At 52.2% G+C, this 26,361-nt stretch overlaps 1 protein-coding gene across 1 annotated transcript in view; it reads left to right on the forward strand.

The window, feature by feature from the left end:
* The first annotated feature begins 711 nt into the window (after window positions 1–711).
* The window catches only part of ADPRHL1 (ADP-ribosylhydrolase like 1), a 60,442-nt gene continuing 34,792 nt past the window's right edge, over window positions 712–26,361 (forward strand). The window contains exon 1 of the mRNA XM_066579675.1: window positions 712–925. Coding sequence (XP_066435772.1) covers window positions 712–925 — 214 coding nt within the window. The remainder of the gene's footprint in view (window positions 926–26,361) is intronic.

Consider the following 26,361-nt stretch of genomic DNA (forward strand, 5'->3'; position numbering starts at 1 on the left):
ATGGCCTTTGCATTGGACCAGTTGGGTCTGTCACCCTGTCTGACGGAGGAAGACGCCCCAGGAGGGGTTAGTGACAGGACCTGTGGGTTGTGTACCCTAATGCTTATTTGGACTGTGTATGATTTGTTTGCTGTGCTGTGAATAAAGGCTGGGAGGAGCCAGATTTAAAAAAGAAAACTTCTGACTGCTGGAGCATATTTGCGTGCAAGATGCGCCACTTCTTAACCGTGTAGATGGCGATCCAGAGGCGAGTGAACCCCCCCTTGTCACACAACCAACAAAGCTTACACAGCTATACAGTATATAATTTTAAATAAATTGCTCTAAAATTTTACTGCAATTCATCAATAGATAAGAAAAAAGTAGTACATGCCCCGGTCCTTATCTGTTGCTGAATTTTACTCCTTGCTTTGTTTAATAGTGTAAGAATTAAAGATCTATAAAACCCTTATCATGAAATCCTTGCAAGTAATAACAAGGAAAGTAATAGTAATCCATTTATTTCATTCGACAGTAGCAGAAATCTAGAATGCTGTGAATAGACAATGTCCAGTTAAAGAAATTCTAGTAAAGTGGGATGTAGCAGGTTGTGATAAGGGCAGCACTGCCTTTTATAGCCAGTGACAGGAGCTCTGCCAGGCATAGACTGACACTAAAGTTAGATCTGGTCCTTGCCAGACAAAAGGAAAGAACGACCTGCAAAGTCTTATCATGGAGAAATTTACTGCTGCTATGATCTTGGCTGCGGTTGGTGATTCACTGGGATATAGAAACTTTAGCTCGGAAATCTGTGTTTCTGGAGTAAAGATTCTTGAAGACTTGAAGGAACTAGGAGGTTTAGAAAAGTTGGTGCTATCAGCAGACAAATGGCCAGTCAGTCACAACACCCTAATGCATGTGGCTACTGCGGAGTCTCTCGTCACAGGTAAGATCTAAAACTATTAAACCGTACATTTACATGTATCATATCTGTAAACCAGCAATGTTCCAAGAGATTTAGTGTACACTTGTTAGTTGCTACTTGGTCTTACTAGCCACTTCATCCCTCTATTAGAAAGAGTTTTTAAAAAAGTTGTAGAAAGGGCTCACTTTAGAGAAAATAGGACACAGAGAAACAAAAATAATGCAGGCCACATCTTTTTACACAAGTGTTTATTTCAAAAGCAATACAAATAATCGTTAAAAAATATATATAGAGAGAGAGAGATTGATTAGTTTCAAGGGAAATGAATTCAGTTGCAAGAGAAAATAAGTGAATCCTTAGGCTATACTATAGAAAGCGCGGGCACCTGTCCATGAGCGGAGAATCATTGCAATTCTCCGCTTGCAGGGGGCAATTCGCAGCATGCTGCAAATTGCCCCGATTCTCCGCGGTCAGCCTATCTATTAGATAGGGCTGACCGGTGGAGATTTGCCAGTGGCTCCTGCTCCCGGGTGACTGCTCCCGTGGCGGAGCTTCGCCGCTGGATACCGCATCGCCCGTGGACAGCCGGCCTTAGTATTTATCTGGATTAAATAGTAATAAAATGTGATCTGAATCACAAGTGTAGACAAACACTATCTAACCTAATGACATATAAACAGTTGTACCATTCATGTTTTTTATTAAGCACATTGAGTAAACATTCACAATGCAGGAAGCATTTGCATTTAATACCATGTAGATTCCATTTTAGTATGGGTTCCATACATGTTTTGCCTATTAAATAAAGGTACAGAAAGCCTGGTTATTGACAAATCAGTTTTTTTCTCAAGAAAGATTGATTAGTGTGAACCATGCGTCAATGTAGACAAGTTTCATAAGACCTCAGAAGATGTGGTATAGAGACACATGAAGTTGGAGAAGACTGCATATGCATTGTTAAAGACCTGGGTGTAGATCAATCCATGGTTAGACAATTTTTCTACAAATGGAGAAAATGCAGGACCGTTGCTAATCTTACTAGGAGTGAGTCAAAAACATAATGGGCAAAAAATCCTGTTCATGTGTCCACTACTAGAAAAACAATAAGAATAGTGTTCATGGAAGGACACCACAAGGAAAGCTGCTCTTATCCAAAAAAAACATTGCAGCTAGTCTCAGGTATGCTCTAGACCAGTGTTCCCCAACTCCAGTCCTCAGGGACTGCCAACAGGTCATGTTTTTAGGATTTCCTCAGTATTGCACAGCTGATGTAATTATTGTCAGTGCCTCAGACATTGCCACAGGTGTTCTTTCTATAGGATATCCTGAAAACATGACCTGTTGGTGGTCCCTGAGGACTGGAGTTGGGGACCTCTGCTCTAGACCACCGCGATATTCCACAATGCTTCTACGAAAATATTCTATAAACAGATGAGACAAAAGTGGAACTTTTTATCACAAATGCACAACACTATGTTTGAAGAGAAAAAAAGCCGCTGCACACCAACACCTAAGCCATATCTCTACTGTGAAGCATGGTGGTGTGAAGTAGAGAGAATCATGGTTTGGGGATGCTTTGCTGGCTCAGGGCCTTACAGTCATTAAGGGAAGGATGAATTCTGAGGTGTATCAAATCATTTTACAGGAGAATGTAAGGGCAGCAATTCATGATCTTAAAAGGGTTTTCAGTGGAAATACTATTGATGACATAACTATAGGTGATGCAGGGGATGCGGTTGCACCCGGGCCCAGGAGCCTTAGGGGGCCCTAAGGCCTCTCTTCTCCATATTGGGAGCCCAGTACTATGAAAAAAGCATTATAGTTGGGGGCCTTGTTACAGATTCTGCATCGGGGCCCAGAAGCTTCAAGTTACGCCTCTGACCTATGATCAGGATAGGTCATCAATAGTTGATCGGCCAGGGTCTGTCGCTCGAGACCCTGACCGATCAGCTGAGCGGGCGCATACTGTCAGCGCCACAATAACACAGAGGTCGGAGCGGAAGCCTCTATGTCGACCACCGTTTAGTGGCCAGTGCTTGTAAATCAATGAGAGCCATGCCTGTAGTTACGAGCGCGGGACACTATATGGGTGGTGCGCGAGGAGACTTCTGCTCCAAATACACAGAGGTCAGAGCGGAAGCCTCTGCACCGACCTCCATTTAGTGGCCAGCGCTTGTAACTGGAGGCACGCTCCAACTTCTGTGTTATGGCAGCGCTGACACTCTGCTGATCAGTTGGGGTCCCGAGCAATGGACCCCGGCCGATCAACTATTGATGACGTATCCTGATGATAGGTCATCAATAGTGTTTTCCCTGGAAAAACCCTTTAAGATGAAGAGATGTTGGAAAATGCAACAAGACAGTAGCCCTGAGCTAGTAGTTGACCCCAACTGTCCCATGTATGTTGCACGGTACAGTACAACCACTGTACTACATACATGTAACAGTTCGGGGAGCGTACAGTATATCAGAAGGTAATATTTGCATATATCTGTTCAGTGGGTCCCTACAATGAATTTTACTGGTGGGCCCTAGACACCCCAGTCCAATACTGCAAAGCACACATGTAAATCTACTAAAGAATCATTGAAAAAGTAGATTTCAGTTTTGTAATGGCCAAGTGAGAGTCTTGACCTTAACACTATCAAGAGGCTGTGACATAACCTAAAGAAAGCTGCATATGCAAGGCATCCTAGAAATATTTATGAACTGGAACACATTTATACGTTGAACAAATCTTATCTGTAGCTACGGGAAATGTTGGATGGATGTGATTGCTGGTAAATGGGAATCTACAGGTTATTAAAGTCAGGGGTTCACTTACTTTTTTCTTCCTGTTCTATGATTGTTCACTCATTGTGCTCAATAAAAGACATGAATGATATAACTGTTTGTGCATATTAGTTTAATTAAATTCTGTGTGTCCATAATTGTGACTTAGATAACAATCAAATCACATTTGGTTACTGATCAATTCAGAAATCCAGATAATTACAAAAGCTTAACTTACTTGTTCTTGCAACTTTACATATACATGTGCATATCTCATAATCTAGAAAAGTGTAAGGCTTTACATTGGTTAAGGGGTTAATAGTTCCTGATCATCTAAGACAGTTAAGGTGTAATAGTTAAATGACCAGCGTTTAGGGCAGTGAAGGGGGTTAGTGATTGAATCCCTGGTGGTCTAGGGCAGTGAAGGATTTAATAATTAAACCCCTGGTGATCTAGGGATAGCAGTGGGGATAATAGTACAATTCTTATTGGTTACTCACTTTTTCAGGCCTCAGGAATGCCCGACTGCAAGAGGAAACCGATTGTGTTCAGCTTCCTTCTCTTCCCGTGGACTGATTATATGGATGAGTAGAGAGCAGGACACACAATGTTGCTACATAACAGCTACACAGTTCTCTCTATTGTTCAGTATGTTCCTAGTAGGGGTCCTGTTTTTGTTTGCCTCCTAAAACACAGGAGCCCTGGGCAATTACTGCTTGGGGAACACGTTACTTTGACAAGTACCCATTGTAAATATAGCCCTGTATTGCAACACTCTTCCTCTTTAATAAACAATGGCTTTTCTTTCTAAGCCAAACAATTCCAAATATTTATCCAAGAGCATATAAACTACTAGCGTACCCGTCGCGCGTTGCTGCGAAGACAGACATACATACATACATTCGTTTTTATATATCTAGATGACGGCAGCAGCGACCACTGAGGTTTTGTAGGCCGCTGCTTCCCCCTTGCAGGCTGAATAAAATAGCCGTTGTGTGGAACATCCAATTTATCCGGCTGCTGTGGCTTCTTGGGAAGATAGCCTAGTACATGTTTGCCCACTTCCAACTCCAATGGAGACTGACTGTAAATGGCTGGCGTGCTCTAGTATTTATGGTTCCAAGCTGTACGTGTCATTGCATACAGTCTATCTATCTATCTATCTATCTATCTATCTATCTATCTATCTATCTATCTATCTATCTATCTATCTATCTATCTATCTATCAGGGTTATTGCATACAGTCTATCTATCTATCTATGACATCAGGAAATGAGAGAATTAGATTCCGTACGTAAAATTTGAACGCTAATTCTTTGGCGCTTTGAATTGAATAATCAAGTTGGGACCCATTAGCTTTTCCCATTTATGACATAATCAATGCTCATGCCAAATTTCAAGTTTCTATGACATTGGGAAGTGAGAGAATTAAATTCCGTACATAAAATTTGGACGCTAATTCTTTTGCGCTTAGAATTGAATAATCGAGTTGGGATGAGACATAAGGCCTTGCCCATAAGCATTCCCCAACCTCCAAGAACTGAACCTACCTACCTGAATGAGATTTTGTAGGCCGCTGCTTCCCCCTTGCGGGCTGAATAAAATAGCCGTTGGGTGGAACATACAATTTATCCGGCTGCTGTGGCTTCTTAGGAAGACATCCTAGTACTTGTTTACCCACTTCCAACTCCAATGGTAATTGGCTGGCGTGCTCTAGTGGTTCCAAGCTGTACGTGTCATAATAGAGCCTTAATGACATCACAATGCAGCTTTATAGAACATGTTGGGGCATGTTCAAGGGCGTCCGATGTTGATGACATCAGTGATGACATCACAATAGCAGGTGGCTTACTTATTCGATCTACGTGGGGGGGGCGTAACTTGCGACGACGCTCGCGCGCGCGCCATTTATCGTAGGATAGTTGTACTATGCCTATAATCTTCCCAGGAGTGTACTCAACAACTTCCCAAAGTTTCATGGCGATCGGATGAATGGTGTAGTAGCGCATAAAGGACAAACAGACAGACACGCACGCACGCACGCACGCATACAGACATACATTCAATTTTATATATATAGATTGTAAGCTCTCTGCATCAGGATATGTACTGTATATTAGATTGTAGGCTCTCAGGATCAGGACATGTACTGCATATTAGGTTACCAACTCTTAAGAAAAAAAAACAGCAGCAGAACATATGATGACATCACAAGTCGCATGATGTCACAGGGCTTATGACATCATAAACAGTACATGACCTCATAATGATGTCACAGGGCTTATGACATCATAAACAGTACATGACCTCATAATGGGCCAGAATGTTTAAATTCTAAAGCAGAAGGATCTTGTGTCAGTTCAGCAGGACAGCCTGGCGAGAACGGGTGCAGGTAAGTAGCTCCTCACTCAGCGCTGAGGCCGTGTTCACACATCGTGTAGCCGGGGCCTGGGGGCGGTAGGGCAGGTGGTAGCCTGAAGCCGGGGCCTGGGGGCGGTAGGGCAGGTGGTAGCCTGAAGCCGGGGCCTGGGGGCGGTAGGGCAGGTGGTAGCCCGAAGCCGGGGCCTGGGGGCGGTAGGGCAGGTGGTAGCCCGAAGCCGGGGCCTGGGGGCGGTAGGGCAGGTGGTAGCCCGAAGCCGGGGCCTGGGGGCGGTAGGGCAGGTGGTAGCCCGAAGCCGGGGTCTGGGGGCGGTAGGGCAGGTGGTAGCCTGAAGCCGGGGCCTGGGGGCGGTAGGGCAGGTGGTAGCCCGAAGCCGGGGCCTGGGGGCGGTAGGGCAGGTGGTAGCCCGAAGCCGGGGCCTGGGGGCGGTAGGGCAGGTGGTAGCCCGAAGCCGGGGCCTGGGGGTGGTAGGGCAGGTGGTAGCCCGAAGCCGGGGCCTGGGGGCGGTAGGGCAGGTGGTAGCCCGAAGCCGGGGCCTGGGGGCGGTAGGGCAGGTGGTAGCCCGAAGCCGGGGCCTGGGGGCGGTAGGGCAGGTGGTAGCCCGAAGCCGGGGCCTGGGGGCGGTAGGGCACATATAGGCGGGGTATACTTTCTACTGTATATTAGATTAGAGGCTGTGTTTTTCTATTTCTGCACAGCATTAGCTCTCCTGAGCCTTTAATTCCATCTATACAGCAATATGCAGCAGGACAGATTGGATCCAGGGTGATAGCCGATCGCCACATCTGGGGTCAGGAAGGAATTTTTTGCCCCCCTGAGGTAGAATTCTCCGGGGAGTTTTTTCGCCTTCCTCTGGATCTTTGGGTCCGGCGACTCTCATCTCAGGACATCAATGGACTTGTCAGAAGGTCTGTGGTCTCTACCGGTCCTAACCTGAGAGTCACTGTGATCAATGTGCCTTTTATTAAAGGGCCGGTAATATTTAATTACAATGTTGCTTATTGCTCTTCAGGTGGTAGCCTGAAGCCGGGGCCTGGGGGCGGTAGGGCAGGTGGTAGCCTGAAGCCTGGGGCCTGGGGGTGGTAGGGCAGGTGGTAGCCTGAAGCCTGGGGCCTGGGGGCGGTAGGGCAGGTGGTAGCCTGAAGCCTGGGGGCGGTAGGGCAGGTGGTAGCCTGAAGCCTGGGGGCGGTAGGGCAGGTGGTAGCCTGAAGCCTGGGGGCGGTAGGGCAGGTGGTAGCCTGAAGCCTGGGGGCGGTAGGGCAGGTGGTAGCCTGAAGCCTGGGGGCGGTAGGGCAGGTGGTAGCCTGAAGCCTGGGGCCTGGGGGCGGTAGGGCAGGTGGTAGCCTGAAGCCTGGGGGCGGTAGGGCAGGTGGTAGCCTGAAGCCTGGGGGCGGTAGGGCAGGTGGTAGCCTGAAGCCTGGGGGCGGTAGGGCAGGTGGTAGCCTGAAGCCTGGGGGCGGTAGGGCAGGTGGTAGCCTGAAGCCTGGGGGCGGTAGGGCAGGTGGTAGCCTGAAGCCTGGGGCCTGGGGGCGGTAGGGCAGGTGGTAGCCTGAAGCCTGGAGGCGGTAGGGCAGGTGGTAGCCTGAAGCCTGGGGCCTGGGGGCAGTAGGGCAGGTGGTAGCCTGAAGCCTGGGGGCGGTAGGGCAGGTGGTAGCCTGAAGCCTGGGGCCTGGGGGCGGTAGGGCAGGTGGTAGCCCGAAGCCGGGGCCTGGGGGCGGTAGGGCAGGTGGTAGCCCGAAGCCGGGGCCTGGGGGCGGTAGGGCAGGTGGTAGCCCGAAGCCGGGGCCTGGGGGCGGTAGGGCAGGTGGTAGCCCGAAGCCGGGGCCTGGGGGCGGTAGGGCAGGTGGTAGCCCGAAGCCGGGGCCTGGGGGCGGTAGGGCAGGTGGTAGCCCGAAGCCGGGGCCTGGGGGCGGTAGGGCAGGTGGTAGCCCGAAGCCGGGGCCTGGGGGCGGTAGGGCAGGTGGTAGCCCGAAGCCGGGGCCTGGGGGCGGTAGGGCAGGTGGTAGCCCGAAGCCGGGGCCTGGGGGCGGTAGGGCAGGTGGTAGCCCGAAGCCGGGGCCTGGGGGCGGTAGGGCAGGTGGTAGCCCGAAGCCGGGGCCTGGGGGCGGTAGGGCAGGTGGTAGCCCGAAGCCGGGGCCTGGGGGCGGTAGGGCAGGTGGTAGCCCGAAGCCGGGGCCTGGGGGCGGTAGGGCAGGTGGTAGCCCGAAGCCGGGGCCTGGGGGCGGTAGGGCAGGTGGTAGCCCAAAGCCTGGGGCCTGGGGGCGGTAGGGCAGGTGGTAGCCCGAAGCCGGGGCCTGGGGGCGGTAGGGCAGGTGGTAGCCCGAAGCCGGGGCCTGGGGGCGGTAGGGCAGGTGGTAGCCCGAAGCCTGGGGCCTGGGGGCGGTAGGGCAGGTGGTAGCCCGAAGCCGGGGCCTGGGGGCGGTAGGGCAGGTGGTAGCCCGAGTAGGGCAGGTGGTAGCCCGAAGCCGGGGCCTGGGGGCGGTAGGGCAGGTGGTAGCCTGAAGCCGGGGCCTGGGGGCGGTAGGGCAGGTGGTAGCCCGAAGCCGGGGCCTGGGGGCGGTAGGGCAGGTGGTAGCCTGAAGCCGGGGCCTGGGGGCGGTAGGGCAGGTGGTAGCCTGAAGCCGGGGCCTGGGGGCGGTAGGGCAGGTGGTAGCCGGAAGCCGGGGCCTGGGGGCGGTAGGGCAGGTGGTAGCCCGAAGCCGGGGCCTGGGGGCGGTAGGGCAGGTGGTAGCCCGAAGCCGGGGCCTGGGGGCGGTAGGGCAGGTGGTAGCCCGAAGCCGGGGCCTGGGGGGCGGTAGGGCAGGTGGTAGCCCGAAGCCGGGGCCTGGGGGCGGTAGGACAGGTGGTAGCCTGAAGCCGGGGCCTGGGGGCGGTAGGGCAGGTGGTAGCCCGAAGCCGGGGCCTGGGGGCGGTAGGGCAGGTGGTAGCCCGAAGCCGGGGCCTGGGGGCGGTAGGGCAGGTGGTAGCCCGAAGCCGGGGCCTGGGGGCGGTAGGGCACATATAGGCGGGGTATACTTTCTACTGTATATTAGATTAGAGGCTGTGTTTTTCTATTTCTGCACAGCATTAGCTCTCCTGAGCCTTTAATTCCATCTATACAGCAATATGCAGCAGGACAGATTGGATCCAGGGTGATAGCCGATCGCCACATCTGGGGTCAGGAAGGAATTTTTTGCCCCCCTGAGGTAGAATTCTCCGGGGAGTTTTTTCGCCTTCCTCTGGATCTTTGGGTCCGGCGACTCTCATCTCAGCACATCAATGGACTTGTCAGAAGGTCTGTGGTCTCTACCGGTCCTAACCTGAGAGTCACTGTGATCAATGTGCCTTTTATTAAAGGGCCGGTAATATTTAATTACAATGTTGCTTATTGCTCTTCAGGTGGTAGCCTGAAGCCGGGGCCTGGGGGCGGTAGGGCAGGTGGTAGCCTGAAGCCTGGGGCCTGGGGGCGGTAGGGCAGGTGGTAGCCTGAAGCCTGGGGCCTGGGGGCGGTAGGGCAGGTGGTAGCCTGAAGCCTGGGGCCTGGGGGCGGTAGGGCAGGTGGTAGCCTGAAGCCTGGGGGCGGTAGGGCAGGTGGTAGCCTGAAGCCTGGGGGCGGTAGGGCAGGTGGTAGCCTGAAGCCTGGGGGCGGTAGGGCAGGTGGTAGCCTGAAGCCTGGGGGCGGTAGGGCAGGTGGTAGCCTGAAGCCTGGGGGTGGTAGGGCAGGTGGTAGCCTGAAGCCTGGGGCCTGGGGGCGGTAGGGCAGGTGGTAGCCTGAAGCCTGGGGGCGGTAGGGCAGGTGGTAGCCTGAAGCCTGGGGCCTAGGGGCAGTAGGGCAGGTGGTAGCCTGAAGCCTGGGGGCGGTAGGGCAGGTGGTAGCCTGAAGCCTGGGGCCTGGGGGCGGTAGGGCAGCTGGTAGCCTGAAGCCTGGGGGCGGTAGGGCAGGTGGTAGCCCGAAGCCGGGGCCTGGGGGCGGTAGGGCAGGTGGTAGCCCGAAGCCGGGGCCTGGGGGCGGTAGGGCACATATAGGCGGGGTATACTTTCTACTGTATATTAGATTAGAGGCTGTGTTTTTCTATTTCTGCACAGCATTAGCTCTCCTGAGCCTTTAATTCCATCTATACAGCAATATGCAGCAGGACAGATTGGATCCAGGGTGATAGCCGATCGCCACATCTGGGGTCAGGAAGGAATTTTTTGCCCCCCTGAGGTAGAATTCTCCGGGGAGTTTTTTCGCCTTCCTCTGGATCTTTAGGTCCGGCGACTCTCATCTCAGGACATCAATGGACTTGTCAGAAGGTCTGTGGTCTCTACCGGTCCTAACCTGAGAGTCACTGTGATCAATGTGCCTTTTATTAAAGGGCCGGTAATATTTAATTACAATGTTGCTTATTGCTCTTCAGGTGGTAGCCTGAAGCCGGGGCCTGGGGGCGGTAGGGCAGGTGGTAGCCCGAAGCCGGGGCCTGGGGGCGGTAGGGCAGGTGGTAGCCCGAAGCCGGGGCCTGGGGGCGGTAGGGCAGGTGGTAGCCCGAAGCCGGGGCCTGGGGGCGGTAGGGCAGGTGGTAGCCCGAAGCCGGGGCCTGGGGGCGGTAGGGCAGGTGGTAGCCCGAAGCCTGGGGCCTGGGGGCGGTAGGGCAGGTGGTAGCCCGAAGCCGGGGCCTGGGGGCGGTAGGGCAGGTGGTAGCCTGAAGCCGGGGCCTGGGGGCGGTAGGGCAGGTGGTAGCCCGAAGCCGGGGCCTGGGGGCGGTAGGGCAGGTGGTAGCCTGAAGCCGGGGCCTGGGGGCGGTAGGGCAGGTGGTAGCCCGAAGCCGGGGCCTGGGGGCGGTAGGGCAGGTGGTAGCCTGAAGCCGGGGCCTGGGGGCGGTAGGGCAGGTGGTAGCCGGAAGCCGGGGCCTGGGGGCGGTAGGGCAGGTGGTAGCCCGAAGCCGGGGCCTGGGGGCGGTAGGGCAGGTGGTAGCCCGAAGCCGGGGCCTGGGGGCGGTAGGGCAGGTGGTAGCCCGAAGCCGGGGCCTGGGGGGCGGTAGGGCAGGTGGTAGCCCGAAGCCGGGGCCTGGGGGCGGTAGGACAGGTGGTAGCCTGAAGCCGGGGCCTGGGGGCGGTAGGGCAGGTGGTAGCCCGAAGCCGGGGCCTGGGGGCGGTAGGGCAGGTGGTAGCCCGAAGCCGGGGCCTGGGGGCGGTAGGGCAGGTGGTAGCCCGAAGCCGGGGCCTGGGGGCGGTAGGGCACATATAGGCGGGGTATACTTTCTACTGTATATTAGATTAGAGGCTGTGTTTTTCTATTTCTGCACAGCATTAGCTCTCCTGAGCCTTTAATTCCATCTATACAGCAATATGCAGCAGGACAGATTGGATCCAGGGTGATAGCCGATCGCCACATCTGGGGTCAGGAAGGAATTTTTTGCCCCCCTGAGGTAGAATTCTCCGGGGAGTTTTTTCGCCTTCCTCTGGATCTTTGGGTCCGGCGACTCTCATCTCAGGACATCAATGGACTTGTCAGAAGGTCTGTGGTCTCTACCGGTCCTAACCTGAGAGTCACTGTGATCAATGTGCCTTTTATTAAAGGGCCGGTAATATTTAATTACAATGTTGCTTATTGCTCTTCAGGTGGTAGCCTGAAGCCGGGGCCTGGGGGCGGTATGGCAGGTGGTAGCCTGAAGCCTGGGGCCTGGGGGCGGTAGGGCAGGTGGTAGCCTGAAGCCTGGGGCCTGGGGGCGGTAGGGCAGGTGGTAGCCTGAAGCCTGGGGCCTGGGGGCGGTAGGGCAGGTGGTAGCCCGAAGCCGGGGCCTGGGGGCGGTAGGGCAGGTGGTAGCCCGAAGCCGGGGCCTGGGGGCGGTAGGGCAGGTGGTAGCCCGAAGCCGGGGCCTGGGGGCGGTAGGGCAGGTGGTAGCCCGAAGCCGGGGCCTGGGGGCGGTAGGGCACATATAGGCGGGGTATACTTTCTACTGTATATTAGATTAGAGGCTGTGTTTTTCTATTTCTGCACAGCATTAGCTCTCCTGAGCCTTTAATTCCATCTATACAGCAATATGCAGCAGGACAGATTGGATCCAGGGTGATAGCCGATCGCCACATCTGGGGTCAGGAAGGAATTTTTTGCCCCCCTGAGGTAGAATTCTCCGGGGAGTTTTTTCGCCTTCCTCTGGATCTTTAGGTCCGGCGACTCTCATCTCAGGACATCAATGGACTTGTCAGAAGGTCTGTGGTCTCTACCGGTCCTAACCTGAGAGTCACTGTGATCAATGTGCCTTTTATTAAAGGGCCGGTAATATTTAATTACAATGTTGCTTAGTGCTCTTCAGGTGGTAGCCTGAAGCCGGGGCCTGGGGGCGGTAGGGCAGGTGGTAGCCTGAAGCCTGGGGCCTGGGGGCGGTAGGGCAGGTGGTAGCCTGAAGCCTGGGGGCGGTAGGGCAGGTGGTAGCCTGAAGCCTGGGGGCGGTAGGGCAGGTGGTAGCCTGAAGCCTGGGGGCGGTAGGGCAGGTGGTAGCCTGAAGCCTGGGGGCGGTAGGGCAGGTGGTAGCCTGAAGCCTGGGGCCTGGGGGCGGTAGGGCAGGTGGTAGCCTGAAGCCTGGGGGCGGTAGGGCAGGTGGTAGCCTGAAGCCTGGGGCCTGGGGGCAGTAGGGCAGGTGGTAGCCTGAAGCCTGGGGGCGGTAGGGCAGGTGGTAGCCTGAAGCCTGGGGCCTGGGGGCGGTAGGGCAGCTGGTAGCCTGAAGCCTGGGGGCGGTAGGGCAGGTGGTAGCCCGAAGCCGGGGCCTGGGGGTGATAGGGCAGGTGGTAGCCCGAAGCCGGGGCCTGGGGGCGGTGGGGCAGGTGGTAGCCCGAAGCAGGGGCCTGGGGGCGGTAGGGCAGGTGGTAGCCCGAAGCCGGGGCCTGGGGGCGGTAGGGCAGGTGGTAGCCCGAAGCCGGGGCCTGGGGGCGGTAGGGCAGGTGGTAGCCCGAAGCCGGGGCCTGGGGGCGGTAGGGCAGGTGGTAGCCCGAAGCCGGGGCCTGGGGGCGGTAGGGCAGGTGGTAGCCCGAAGCAGGGGCATGGGGGCGGTAGGGCAGGTGGTAGCCCAAAGCAGGGGCCTGGGGGCGGTAGGGCAGGTGGTAGCCCGAAGCCGGGGCCTGGGGGCGGTAGGGCAGGTGGTAGCCCGAAGCCGTGGCCTGGGGGCGGTAGGGCAGGTGGTAGCCCGAAGCCGGGGCCTGGGGGCGGTAGGGCAGGTGGTAGCCCGAAGCCAGGGCCTGGGGGCGGTAGGGCAGGTGGTAGCCCGAAGTCGGGGCCTGGGGGCGGTAGGGCAGGTGGTAGCCCGAAGCCGGGGCCTGGGGGCGGTAGGGCAGGTGGTAGCCCGAAGCCGGGGCCTGGGGGTGGTAGGGCACATATAGGCGGGGTATACTTTCTACTGTATATTAGATTAGAGGCTGTGTTTTTCTATTTCTGCACAGCATTAGCTCTCCTGAGCCTTTAATTCCATCTATACAGCAATATGCAGCAGGACAGATTGGATCCAGGGTGATAGCCGATCGCCACATCTGGGGTCAGGAAGGAATTTTTTGCCCCCCTGAGGTAGAATTCTCCGGGGAGTTTTTTCGCCTTCCTCTGGATCTTTGGGTCCGGCGACTCTCATCTCAGGACATCAATGGACTTGTCAGAAGGTCTGTGGTCTCTACCGGTCCTAACCTGAGAGTCACTGTGATCAATGTGCCTTTTATTAAAGGGCCGGTAATATTTAATTACAATGTTGCTTATTGCTCTTCAGGTGGTAGCCTGAAGCCGGGGCCTGGGGGCGGTAGGGCAGGTGGTAGCCTGAAGCCTGGGGCCTGGGGGCGGTAGGGCAGGTGGTAGCCTGAAGCCTGGGGCCTGGGGGCGGTAGGGCAGGTGGTAGCCTGAAGCCTGGGGCCTGGGGGCGGTAGGGCAGGTGGTAGCCTGAAGCCTGGGGCCTGGGGGCGGTAGGGCAGGTGGTAGCCTGAAGCCTGGGGGCGGTAGGGCAGGTGGTAGCCTGAAGCCTGGGGGCGGTAGGGCAGGTGGTAGCCTGAAGCCTCGGGGCGGTAGGGCAGGTGGTAGCCTGAAGCCTGGGGGCGGTAGGACAGGTGGTAGCCTGAAGCCTGGGGGCGGTAGGGCAGGTGGTAGCCTGAAGCCTGGGGCCTGGGGGCGGTAGGGCAGGTGGTAGCCTGAAGCCTGGGGGCGGTAGGGCAGGTGGTAGCCTGAAGCCTGGGGCCTGGGGGCGGTAGGGCAGCTGGTAGCCTGAAGCCTGGGGGCGGTAGGGCAGGTGGTAGCCCGAAGCCGGGGCCTGGAGGCGGTAGGGCAGGTGGTAGCCCGAAGCCAGGGCCTGGGGGCGGTAGGGCAGGTGGTAGCCCGAAGCCGGGGCCTGGGGGCGGTAGGGCAGGTGGTAGCCCGAAGCCGGGGCCTGGGGGCGGTAGGGCAGGTGGTAGCCCGAAGCCGGGGCCTGGGGGCGGTAGGGCAGGTGGTAGCCCGAAGCCGGGGCCTGGGGGCGGTAGGGCAGGTGGTAGCCCGAAGCCGGGGCCTGGGGGCGGTAGGGCAGGTGGTAGCCCGAAGCCGGGGCCTGGGGGCGGTAGGGCAGGTGGTAGCCCGAAGCCGGGGCCTGGGGGCGGTAGGGCAGGTGGTAGCCCGAAGCCGGGGCCTGGGGGCGGTAGGGCAGGTGGTAGCCCGAAGCCGGGGCCTGGGGGGCGGTAGGGCAGGTGGTAGCCCGAAGCCGGGGCCTGGGGGCGGTAGGGCAGGTGGTAGCCCGAAGCCGGGGCCTGGGGGGCGGTAGGGCAGGTGGTAGCCCGAAGCCGGGGCCTGGGGGGCGCCGGGGCCTGGGGGGCGGTAGGGCAGGTGGTAGCCCGAAGCCGGGACCTGGGGGCGGTAGGGCAGGTGGTAGCCCGAAGCCGGGGCCTGGGGGGCGGTAGGGCAGGTGGTAGCCCGAAGCCGGGGCCTGGGGGCGGTAGGGCAGGTGGTAGCCCGAAGCCGGGGCCTGGGGGCGGTAGGGCAGGTGGTAGCCCGAAGCCGGGGCCTGGGGGCGGTAGGGCAGGTGGTAGCCCGAAGCCGGGGCCTGGGGGCGGTAGGGCAGGTGGTAGCCCGAAGCCGGGGCCTGGGGGCGGTAGGGCAGGTGGTAGCCCGAAGGCGGGGCCTGGGGGCGGTAGGGCAGGTGGTAGCCCGAAGGCGGGGCCTGGGGGCGGTAGGGCAGGTGGTATCCCGAAGCCGGGGCCTGGGGGCGGTAGGGCAGGTGGTAGCCTGAAGCTGGGGCCTGGGGGCGGTAGGGCATGTGGTAGCCCGAAGCCGGGGCCTGGGGGCGGTAGGGCAGGTGGTAGCCCGGGGCCTGGGCCTGGGGGCGGTAGGGCAGGTGGTAGCCCGAAGCCGGGGCCTGGGGGCGGTAGGGCAGGTGGTAGCCCGAAGCCGGGGCCTGGGGGCGGTAGGGCAGGTGGTAGCCCGAAGCCGGGGCCTGGGGGCGGTAGGGCAAGCGGTAGCCCGAATCCGGGGCCTGGGGGCGGTAGGGCAGGTGGTAGCCCGATGCCGGGGCCTGGGGGCGGTAGGGCAGGTGGTAGCCCGAAGCCGGGGCCTGGGGGCGGTAGGGCAGGTGGTAGCCCGAAGCCGGGGCCTGGGGGCCGTAGGGCAGGTGGTAGCCCGAAGCCGGGGCCTGGGGGCGGTAGGGCACATATAGGCGGGGTATACTTTCTACTGTATATTAGACTAGCGTACCCGTCGCGCGTTGCTGCGAAGACAGACATACATACATACATTTGTTTTTATATATCTAGATGACGGCAGCAGCGACCACTGAGATTTTGTAGGCCGCTGCTTCCCCCTTGCAGGCTGAATAAAATAGCCGTTGTGTGGAACATCCAATTTATCCGGCTGCTGTGGCTTCTTGGGAAGGTAGCCTAGTACATGTTTCCCCCTTGCAGGCAGAATAAAATAGCCGTTGTGTGGAACATCCAATTTATCCGGCTGCTGTAGCTTCTTGGGAAGATAGCCTAGTACATGTTTGCCCACTTCCAACTCCAATGGAGACTGACTGTAAATGGCTGGCGTGCTCTAGTATTTATGGTTTCAAGCTGTACGTGTCATTGCATACAGTCTATCTATCTATCTATCTATCTATCTATCTATCTATCTATCTATCTATCTATCTATCTATCTATCTATTATCTATCTATCTATCTATCTATCAGGGTTATTGCATACAGTCTATCTATCTATGACATCAGGAAATGAGAGAATTAGATTCCGTACGTAAAATTTGAACGCTAATTCTTTGGCGCTTTGAATTGAATAATCAAGTTGGAACCCATTAGCTTTTCCCATTTATGACATAATCAATGCTCATGCCGTATTTCAAGTTTCTATGACATTGGGAAGTGAGAGAATTAAATTCCGTACATAAAATTTGGACGCTAATTCTTTTGCGCTTAGAATTGAATAATCGAGTTGGGATGAGACATAAGGCCTTGCCCATAAGCATTCCCCAACCTCCAAGAACTGAACCTACCTACCTGAATGAGATTTTGTAGGCCGCTGCTTCCCCCTTGCGGGCTGAATAAAATAGCCGTTGGGTGGAACATACAATTTATCCGGCTGCTGTGGCTTCTTAGGAAGACATCCTAGTACTTGTTTACCCACTTCCAACTCCAATGGTAATTGGCTGGCGTGCTCTAGTGGTTCCAAGCTGTACGTGTCATAATAGAGCCTTAATGACATTACAATGCAGCTTTATAGAACATGTTGGGGCATGTTCAAGGGCGTCCGATGTTGATGACATCAGTGATGACATCACAATAGCAGGTGGCTTACTTATTCGATCTACGTGGGGGGGGGGCGTAACTTTCGACGACGCTCGCGCGCGCGCCATTTATCGTAGGATAGTTGTACTATGCCTATAATCTTCCCAGGAGTGTACTCAACAACTTCCCAAAGTTTCATGGCGATCGGATGAATGGTGTAGTAGCGCATAAAGGACAAACAGACAGACACGCACGCACGCACGCATACAGACATACATTCAATTTTATATATATAGATAAAAAGCAGAGCTGTTCTTCATGGTGTCTTCTGTTCTGTGAATGGAGTAAGCAGACTGTGGCACTGCCCATCAGTACATTGTAACCCTCCACTTGGATAACACAGGCTGCCATAAGCAGTGCCCAGGCTGCATAGGGCTCCCCTGTGCTATTACTTGAATCACTCCCACAGTTAAATGGAAAGATTCCAGAAATAGATATCTAATAGAGAATTAAGTGTTGCAGATGGATCGCGGAATCGCCAAGCAACGGCGCATCATTGTCTGTATTACGCATGTGCGCTGGCCGGCACATCCGCATATAGATAAGAAGAAATCTGGACAGGTACACGGAGGTCATTGGCCAGGCATAGGGTCGGATTCCGCTGCGGGATCTCATATGAGGAATCCAACCCGACTGTGTGCAGGCGGCCTATATCTGGCAAAATTCTACTGTGCAGGCAGGGATGTGTGCGGCTGGTGCAATTCTGATATCATATAGGAGGGAATGTGAGCAATCTAGGCGGACGCCGTGCAGTTTAGGTAAAGAAGCTCATCATTTTGTGGATTCTAAGCAGCAAAAACGTTAGTAAAATACAACCGACCTTTGTAATCTGACTTATTTGAACAATGTCAGGGACTTTACTTGAACTAAGTTTTATTTTTTTTTATTGTGTAATGGTTAGTTTGTCTCTTTTTTGTGCCATGTGTCCCAGATGCTGTAACCTGATTGCCGTTGTCCTTCTCTTTGCATCGTGAAGGTCTAGGAGGTACATTATATCCTAAGCTCGGCTGGACTGCATAACATCCATACTTAATCAACCTGAACACAGAACCAAGTCATATGTTCTACTTGTGCAGAGAGATATTATCTTACAGATATCCTCCTGCAGCGACAGCTGTGTGTATAATGGTGGTAGAAGTACCAACCCTAGTCGTTAGTGGGAATCAGAAGCAAACAACTGTATATAGCATGAGCCTGTAGGTGGCTACCATCATTTTGTCTCCTCCAAATCAGACTATATATATAGATTCTGGAATGTCCTCTGTCTTTTGTTTGATAAGTTCGTCACTTGTTTTAATGCCACCGTCTAATCTCCAGCCAAGAGGGGCCTAAATTTAGTTTCAATGTTCACTCTGTGAGAATGCTAGTTGTCTGAAAATAAACTTGCCCAAGGCTTGGAAGATAAGTGTTGTCAGTTTCTCATACAATACACTGTAAGGAGCTGAAATAAGCTAAGCAGTTATTTGACGGTTTAGATATATACATTATATATGTGTGTGTGTTTATTAACTTGCTGTATTGAAGGGGTCTTCCGATGATGCAAAGTAAAAGCTGTATGCTTCATAAGGTGATAACTTGCCTTTTTACAATACAATAATATAACTTGTCTTACAAAGCTGCAGAGATATTGCTCTACCGGTGTCCCCCCCACTCCCCACTTTCTGTTTAATTCTTCATTGGTGTTGTTACCATGCGACGGTTGCTGGTCCTCCCGGGGCGGCGGTGTGCGGGCTCCCGCGGTCGGGTCGCGCCCCCCCCGGCTTGTTGTCTGGCTGCCGGGGGTGCGGGTTCCTAGCCGGCGTGGGCGGCGTGGTGCTGGTGGCACGCGCGCACCTATGAGTGCAGCTGCTGTACACAAGCTCCCTTTTGTTGTGTTCTGTTGGGAGTTGGCTGTCTCCCTCTCCCCACCGCTGGGCGGAGGCTTTTGTTTAAAGGTCGGGCAGAGACTTGCAATCACTGCCAGTTATTGGTTTCCCTCAGTGTGCTAGCTAGTCTGCCTCTGTTGGTCTCCTGCTTCTGTCATCTTGTCTGCTATACTTTGCTATTATCCGCCAGGTTTTTCCATCTGCCTCAGTTCTGCTTAGTATTGCTCGTGTTGGTTATTTACATCTACCTTTTCTGTCTGTATTCTACCCTTTCCATCCAGATACGCCAGCGTCCCTTTTTCGGTCCCTAGTGAAAGTAGGGACCGCCGCCCAGTTGCCCACCTGGGGTTAGCCAGGAGTAGGGGCAAGTAGGCAGGGACAGGGGTTGTGGGTGAGATCTAGGGGACCCGAGCTGGCGTATCAAGGGTAGTATACCGTAACAGGTGTCCAATGATTACTACCTGTATGCTCGGCTGTTTTACTGGTCAGGCTGCTCGGTACCCTCAAATTCTGTAATGATGACACAGTTTGTACAGTTGTGAATGCGCACTCGTCAATAACTAGCCGTGGGGCAGTGCATGGTGGAAGAAATATTGTTTGTACTCCGAGGTGGCCATTTTACCCCTAAAAGAGCAAGTACAGAAAAATTTACAACACTTGGTTCTGGGATTTAATCCCGGACAATTTTAAAAATACAACATGGGATTTAAGGTCCTGTAATCTGTAAGGAGCCGGTCAGGTTCTCGGATGTTAGTGACAGCGGAGGACCTGGAGGAGAAGGCAGGAGTGCTTTTTGGCCACTTCTGCCGCCTTCTTTACAGGTTACTAAAGAGAGAAAGCTGAAATGTTACTTTGGCTATTCGACCTGACAATCACATAACTACCGGATGCCCTGATCTGCTCTGTTAGAGACTATTGTCACTAGAGAGGATGTTTCCCTTGTAGCTGGAGCTCCTATGGATGTCCCAGCCACAGTGGAAAAGTGTGAAATTAACAAAAAACAAGACAATGTGAATAACCTCCAGAGGTCTTATATGACGTCATGGGGGACATGGATGTTAAAAAAAACAGTTGTACAAATCAATTAAATAAATTACAGAATAAAAAGTAAAATGACTCTCTGCTGACGCCAACCAAAGTATAAATTATGTACATTCCTGTACTTTCTTTTAGCGTAACTATACTAATTTTAAAGACAAACAACTATAATTTTTTTTATCCTTTTTTTAGCATTTTACCCCCAATAAAACAAAAAATGGGGGAAAAAACAGTGAGAAAAGATGTAACAAACAGCAGAAAAATGCTTGATAAAGACTGCTGCAGGCAGTCGAAACGTAGTTATGCAGTTGACTTTGTGTATAGATTAAAGGATTTTACTTGAAGGACCTAATGTGAGTTTTCCCTCTTTTTAGCACCTCTGCTGCTGCTCTACAAGTTTATATTTTGGAAAAATAAATGCAGTAAAAATAATTCTGGTAGCTGAAGAAAAAAAAATAGGAAACCACCACGTGGGCAAAACCCTTAAAAAGTGTTTGGTCATTTAGGACCAAAATACGCTGGTCCTTAAGGAGTTAAATAACAATGTGGATATCTGAAGCTGGCTAGAAAGAAAAAAGATGTTGGAATAATGGCAATAAATGGAAATGTTAGGGAAGTTTTAAAATTTTCTTCCAGAATACTTATACTCCTTAAATTAAAATATGATATTTTTCGGTAAACAATTGCAGTTGGCAAGCACCAGAGCAGGTATATTGCAGAGGGCAATACTTAATACTAAAATGTCAGTGGTTCTGCCAGTGTTAATGTCACATGTTGCAACTTAACTGTAACATTTAACTAATCCGGCTACCTACCAGTGCTTTAATTGTGAAATGCATTTTATAGATTCCCTTAGGCTGCCTGTTCACGGGCATAGCGAAATCCTGCACTGAATCTCAGCCGCCCGAAAGCAGGAGCCTGCAGGCGGATCTCCGCGGTCAGCCTATCTGACAGATAGGCTGACTGCAGAGACTCGTGGCAATTCGCAGAATACTGCAAATTGCCAGCCGCAAGCGGAGAATTGCAATGATTCTACATTCGTGGACAGGGGGGCTGCGCTTTCCATAGCAATGCTATAAAAAACGTTCTCTGCGTTCCCCACGGCCGGATTATCGCTGCAGGGAACACAGTGAAAATTCGCCCATGGACAGGAGCCCTAACATTTTCTGAAACAACGTAATTTCATTCTGATATTATGTACTTTACTTAGGCTCTGTTCACATCTGTGAAGCCTCTGATGTAGATCCAACACAATATGACAGATCAAATAATGCAGCATGCTGCCCTATTTTGTCCGCTAAAATATGGATGGCGATATGGAAGCCCAACAGACCCCATTATAGTCAGGGGGGTCCATTGGACGCCACCCATGTCAATTAAGTGCTGGGTTTGACAGTCTTGTAATGAGCGAACAAAGGAAATAATAGCACAAGGATGACCCCAGCGATAAGACATTTTATAGACTGTCTAGTTATGCTATATAATTCCTGCATGTCACACTTTGCCCATAATATGGTATATGAAACTAAATTGCAGCCATACAGCAGTGGGGTGAGTTGGTTGGAGCAGCTGAACTCGGCTTGTAAACTTTCACAGAAAATATATCAACCCAATACCAATCTGTAGGATTGATGCCATGCTTACAAAATTTGTGTTGCCTGTACGCATTCTTTCTTGGTGGCTCTCAACGTGCCAATAAAATGTAATGCCCCAATGTTACGTCTTCCTCATACTTGTCGTTTTATGTCTTTATAATTTCTACTGCCAATAATGTGTAGTAAAAGTTTAAAGAGAACCTTCCAGTATTGACTATTTTAACCCCACACTGCAGTCTGAATAAACAGTTCATTAAAATCTCTTTCACAAAGATATCTAGCGGCCACCTACCCCTCCCCTCCCCCCCTCTGCCCTCCTTTTCCTCCCTTCTTGGTTTTCTTTATCTTTTACCTTTTGTTTTAGGATATGTTAAGTTGAGTTTATTAAGTAAAATAACAACGAAGATTCTGTGTAAAACTGACAGGGGCGATATCTATGGACGCCTGACCCGGGTAGGGCCTGGGGTATGTAATATACTGTATAGGTTGAGCCCATTAGCCTGTATTGATCATGTTTACCTCAAATAACCTGCTGTCTAATAAAGTATTTTTGAACATAAATCTCTTTCACAATAGTTGATTATATTGTGATTCAGTATTGGAACATATTTAGTGTGTATGTCAAATATAGCATACAGGGGGCAGAGACTACAAGAAACCCAGCCAAAAATATTCTAAATGCATCGCAAAGTTATTAAACTCTCAATCTTGCATTGATGAGACTTGAGAGATGCCATTTCGGGATTCTGTATGATCAAATGGTCCTAAAAAAGAATGAGGAATATACTTGTAAGGGTCGAAAACCTCCAGGGCGACAAAGAAAAGATAAATGAAAGCTACCACTTTGATTTTTATCATAGAAATCTAAGTTTAGTAAGCCAAACCATTTTTATGTTGCACTGCTGCCTTCTTCCCAATGAACAAATGAAGGTGAATACCAGTCTGTGCAATGGCATTAAAATCTCCCAGTAAGGCTGCCTGTCCACGGGTGTTGCGAGATCCGACGCCCGGAAGCAGGAGCCGACAGACGGATCTCCGCCGGTCAGCCTATCTGACAGATAGGCTGACCGTGGAGGACCACGGAGAATCGCAGCAAATCGCAGGATGCTGCGATCTGCCGCCCGCGAGCGGAGAATCGCAATGATTCTCCGCTCGTGGACAGGGGGGAATCGCTCTCCATAGCAACGCTATGAAGAGCTTTCACTGCGTTCCCCGCGGCCGTGGACAGGCAGCCTAACAAGTTCCAAAAGTTAGGACTGTCTCAGTCCTACATCTTTTCAATCAACTCCCCCAGAAGAGGGCTGGTTCACTCAACATCTGACATTTTGGACAGCTTCGGGCCAATATTACCAGGAGCTGTACAATCTGGCGGAAGATCCCACAGATGACCCCCCAGGGGACAATTGCCACATAGAATCCTGCCTAGATAAAAATGCTCCAGACCAGATATCGATTGAGGACAGGTGTAAGTTAGATAAGGACTTCACCAGACAAGAACGTCTGGCAGTCACTAAAACCCTAGTAGTAGGCAAGAACCCAGGCCCCGATGGATTTACACCAAGGTTCTATGAGGTGTTTAGAGAAACGCTGGATCCTATTTTACTTGATTCATTTAACGCAGTGAATCAAGATACTCCTTTCCTTCACCAGGCCCTCCAGGCTGTGATTACTGTCATCCCAAAGCCGGGCAAGGACCCTTCAGTCTGCGGCAATTACTGGCCAATATCCCTTTTAAACATGGACATGAAGATCTTTGCTAAAACAATGGCACTCCGGCTATAGCCGCTGATTCCTGGGCTGGTTCACAGGAACTAGGTTGGCTTTGTGTCAGGGAGGGAGGCAAGGGACAATACAATACGGACATTGTCCTTATCTCTAGGGCGAATCAATCTGGAACCCCTTTGTGTTTACTTAATGTTGATGCAGAAAAAGCCTTTGATACCGTACATTTGGGGTTCCTGGAGGCGACATTAAGAAAAATCGGTCTGGGGTCAAGATTAATTAGCTGGATCATGGCCATATACCGGGGTCTCTCACCGCGGGTCTGGGTGAATAGCAGCCTGTTTAGTCCAATACGGATCTGGAACAGTACCAGACATAGTTGTCCCTTGTTCCCCTCCCTATACATTCTAGTGATGGAGAGTTTGGGGAACACCCTCAGAGCATATATCAGGGGAATTAGTACAGGACCATTAGAACACAAATTAGCGCTCTTTGCAGACGACCTCCTCATGTCTGTATCCAATCCTAGGATGGTGGTTCTTCTGATCTTGAAGGAATTTGAGAGGTTTGGTAGATTTTCCAATTTTAAAGTCAACGTTTGAAGGCGGAAATTCTAAACATCATCATTAGAGATGAGCGAGCACACTCGTCCAAGCTTGATGCTCGTTCGAGTATTAGGCTACTCGAGATGCTCGGTACTCGAGTCGAGCAACACACGGTACAATAAACTTTCCTTGTGTACGGTGAAGTAGCCGCAGTTATCTGCACTATCCACTGGGTTAATAGTTCTCTGCCCCTGTGCAGAGCATCGCACAATACACTTTCCTTGTGTGTGGTGAAGTAGCCACATGATGATTCCTCATACCAAACTCTGTAGTCGAAGAAAGAAGAGAGGGCAGCAGTATATGGAGCAAAAAGTAGATATTCATCCAGCAGGATGAGCCTTTATTGCATCGTTGATCAAAACAGAGTATGCAACGTTTTGAAATGGGAGTCAAAACGTTGCATGCTTTGTTTTGATTAGCGATGGAATAAAGGTTCATCCTGCTGGATGAATATCTACTTTTGGCACCATATACTGCCACCCTCACTTCTTTCTTCAAGTGTCTCCTGGATTTGGGTCTAATCCTTTGAGTGGTGTGCAGGCATTACACCTCTCTATTATTGGATCTATAAGTGAGTGCTCTTGACACTTGACTATTTTGAAACTCTATAGTCGAGTCGCCAAGGTCCTTCTTTTCCCTCCAGTGGAAGGAGGATAGTATTAAATACTTAGGAATTAATATTATGGCTAACCTGGAGCTGTTGTTTTCAAAGAACTATAGACCCCTTATGTCGGCCTTAGAGGAGGACTTAGCTAGATGGAAGGGGCTGCCCATCTCGTGGTTCGGGAGGATGAATGTAATCAAAATGAATGTCCTTCCCAAGTTTCTCTATCTCTTTCAAACGATCCCAGTTTAATTACGAGGCTCCTTCCTGACAACTTCCAGAAGCTGACTATGACCTATATTTGGGGGAGTAGTAAACCCAGGCTGAAAAGAGGAATCCTCAACTGAGATTAGAGTCAAGGGGGTGCAAGACTCCCCAATTTCACATCACACTACGAAGCTGCATTGAGCAAATGTGTTCTGGACTTGATCCATGATGGCCAACAAAAATTATTAGTAGAAATGGAGTAAATATCCGTAACCAGGGAGTGCCCAGCTTTGTCAAATGACTGGGCACTCCCTGGTTACCGGGTAGGAGAGGAGACCGGGGACTGAGCTGTCCCCATTTATAGGGAGTCTCCCATAGACATGGGGTGGATACGACTCCAGAATGAACCTGATTTCTAGGCAAGGACCCCTAACACCTCTGGTGGGTAACCCAGACTTACCAATGTTTTTCAGAGGTGGTCCTTATTAGACAGACTGGGGACCTCAATTCTGAGAGTGAGGGACCTAATGTTGAGATCGGGTCTTAGGCTGTTGGGGGATCTGTTGGAGCGGGGATGAGGGGGGGGGTGCCCTTTCAGGGCAGCTTGGTTTCAAAACCTTCAGGTTGCACATTATATCAATTCCCTGGGGTAGGCTAGCAGATTTCTGGCCCCACTCACCCCATTCAAGAATCTAAGCCTGTCCTCCAATGGGGGAGCTTGCAGGATCTCATCCTGGCACTGTCTAATTTTGGAGGGAGAGACACAATAGGAAGATCTGACCTATATAAAAGGTTAGGAGAAAGACATGGGTCAAGAACTACCAGAGGAGTCTTGGTCCAAAGCTTTTATCCTTACACATAAAATGTCAGTGTCAGGCAAGATCCAGGAGCTTAATTTTTAAATTCTCACCCAGCAGTATAGAACCCCAGTGTGATTGGCCAGGATCTTCCTTCAGTACTCGGATAAATGCTGGAGATGGGCACTCATATACACTTATGGTAGTCATGCCCATTCATTGCGGACCGCTGGAAGGAGGTTAACACGCTCTATAATTAGGTTAGCAGCAACACAATTCAGTTCTCACCAGAAATGGTGCTCCTTTCAGTGATACCGGGCTAAATTACAAAGACCATACAATCACTCTTAAATTTCTTCGTAATAGCAATGAGACAAATTATCCCGAAAAAATGAAAATCCCCCGCACCTCCCACAAGGTTGATGTGGCTCGAGGCTATGGATAATCTTAAATACATGGAAGAGTTGTGTGCGGGACAAAAACAATCTTACTAAACACTACAGTATTTAGACAACTTGGATTCAGTTCCCCTCTTTTCCTAGAGCAGAGTTCTGGCTTCATAATAGTGTTTAAACATCATAATTGGCGGTCTGGGTTTCAAAGCTTCATTTAAGAAACTTCTAAATTTGTTGTGTGGAAATGGGTTCACACTGGGCAATCCCCTCACCCCCTCCTTCCCGCACCCCACCTTCCCCTCCCATCCCCAGGATATAATTAACCTCTTTCTAAGGGCCCATTTAGACACAACGATTATCGCTCAAAAGCCATCTAAATGCGCTGTCATCGTGCACTGTTCATTCATCGCTCATTTCTAGCAAGAAATTAGCCATGAGCCTTATCAGTGACGCACGTTGATTTTCTCAGCGGGCGGCACTGATAACATTCTTTCAGCTGGTATCCCACTGGGACTTCCCAGCAGGATACCAGCTGAACACGCCAAGAAGGAAGGAGCTTTATACAGAAGACAGCTCTCCAGCTGTCTTCTGCATACCCTGGTGCGAGCGCTCAGCTTTATAGCTGAGCGCTCTGAGAACACAGCAGCTGTATACAGAAGGCAGCTCTCCAGCTGTCTTCTGCATACCCCAATCGGAGCGCTCAGCTGGGTACCAGCTGAGCACTCCGATAACACTGCAGCTGTAT

Source organism: Eleutherodactylus coqui, chromosome 1, assembly GCF_035609145.1.
Source record: "Eleutherodactylus coqui strain aEleCoq1 chromosome 1, aEleCoq1.hap1, whole genome shotgun sequence".
NCBI lineage: Eukaryota > Metazoa > Chordata > Amphibia > Anura > Eleutherodactylidae > Eleutherodactylus > Eleutherodactylus coqui.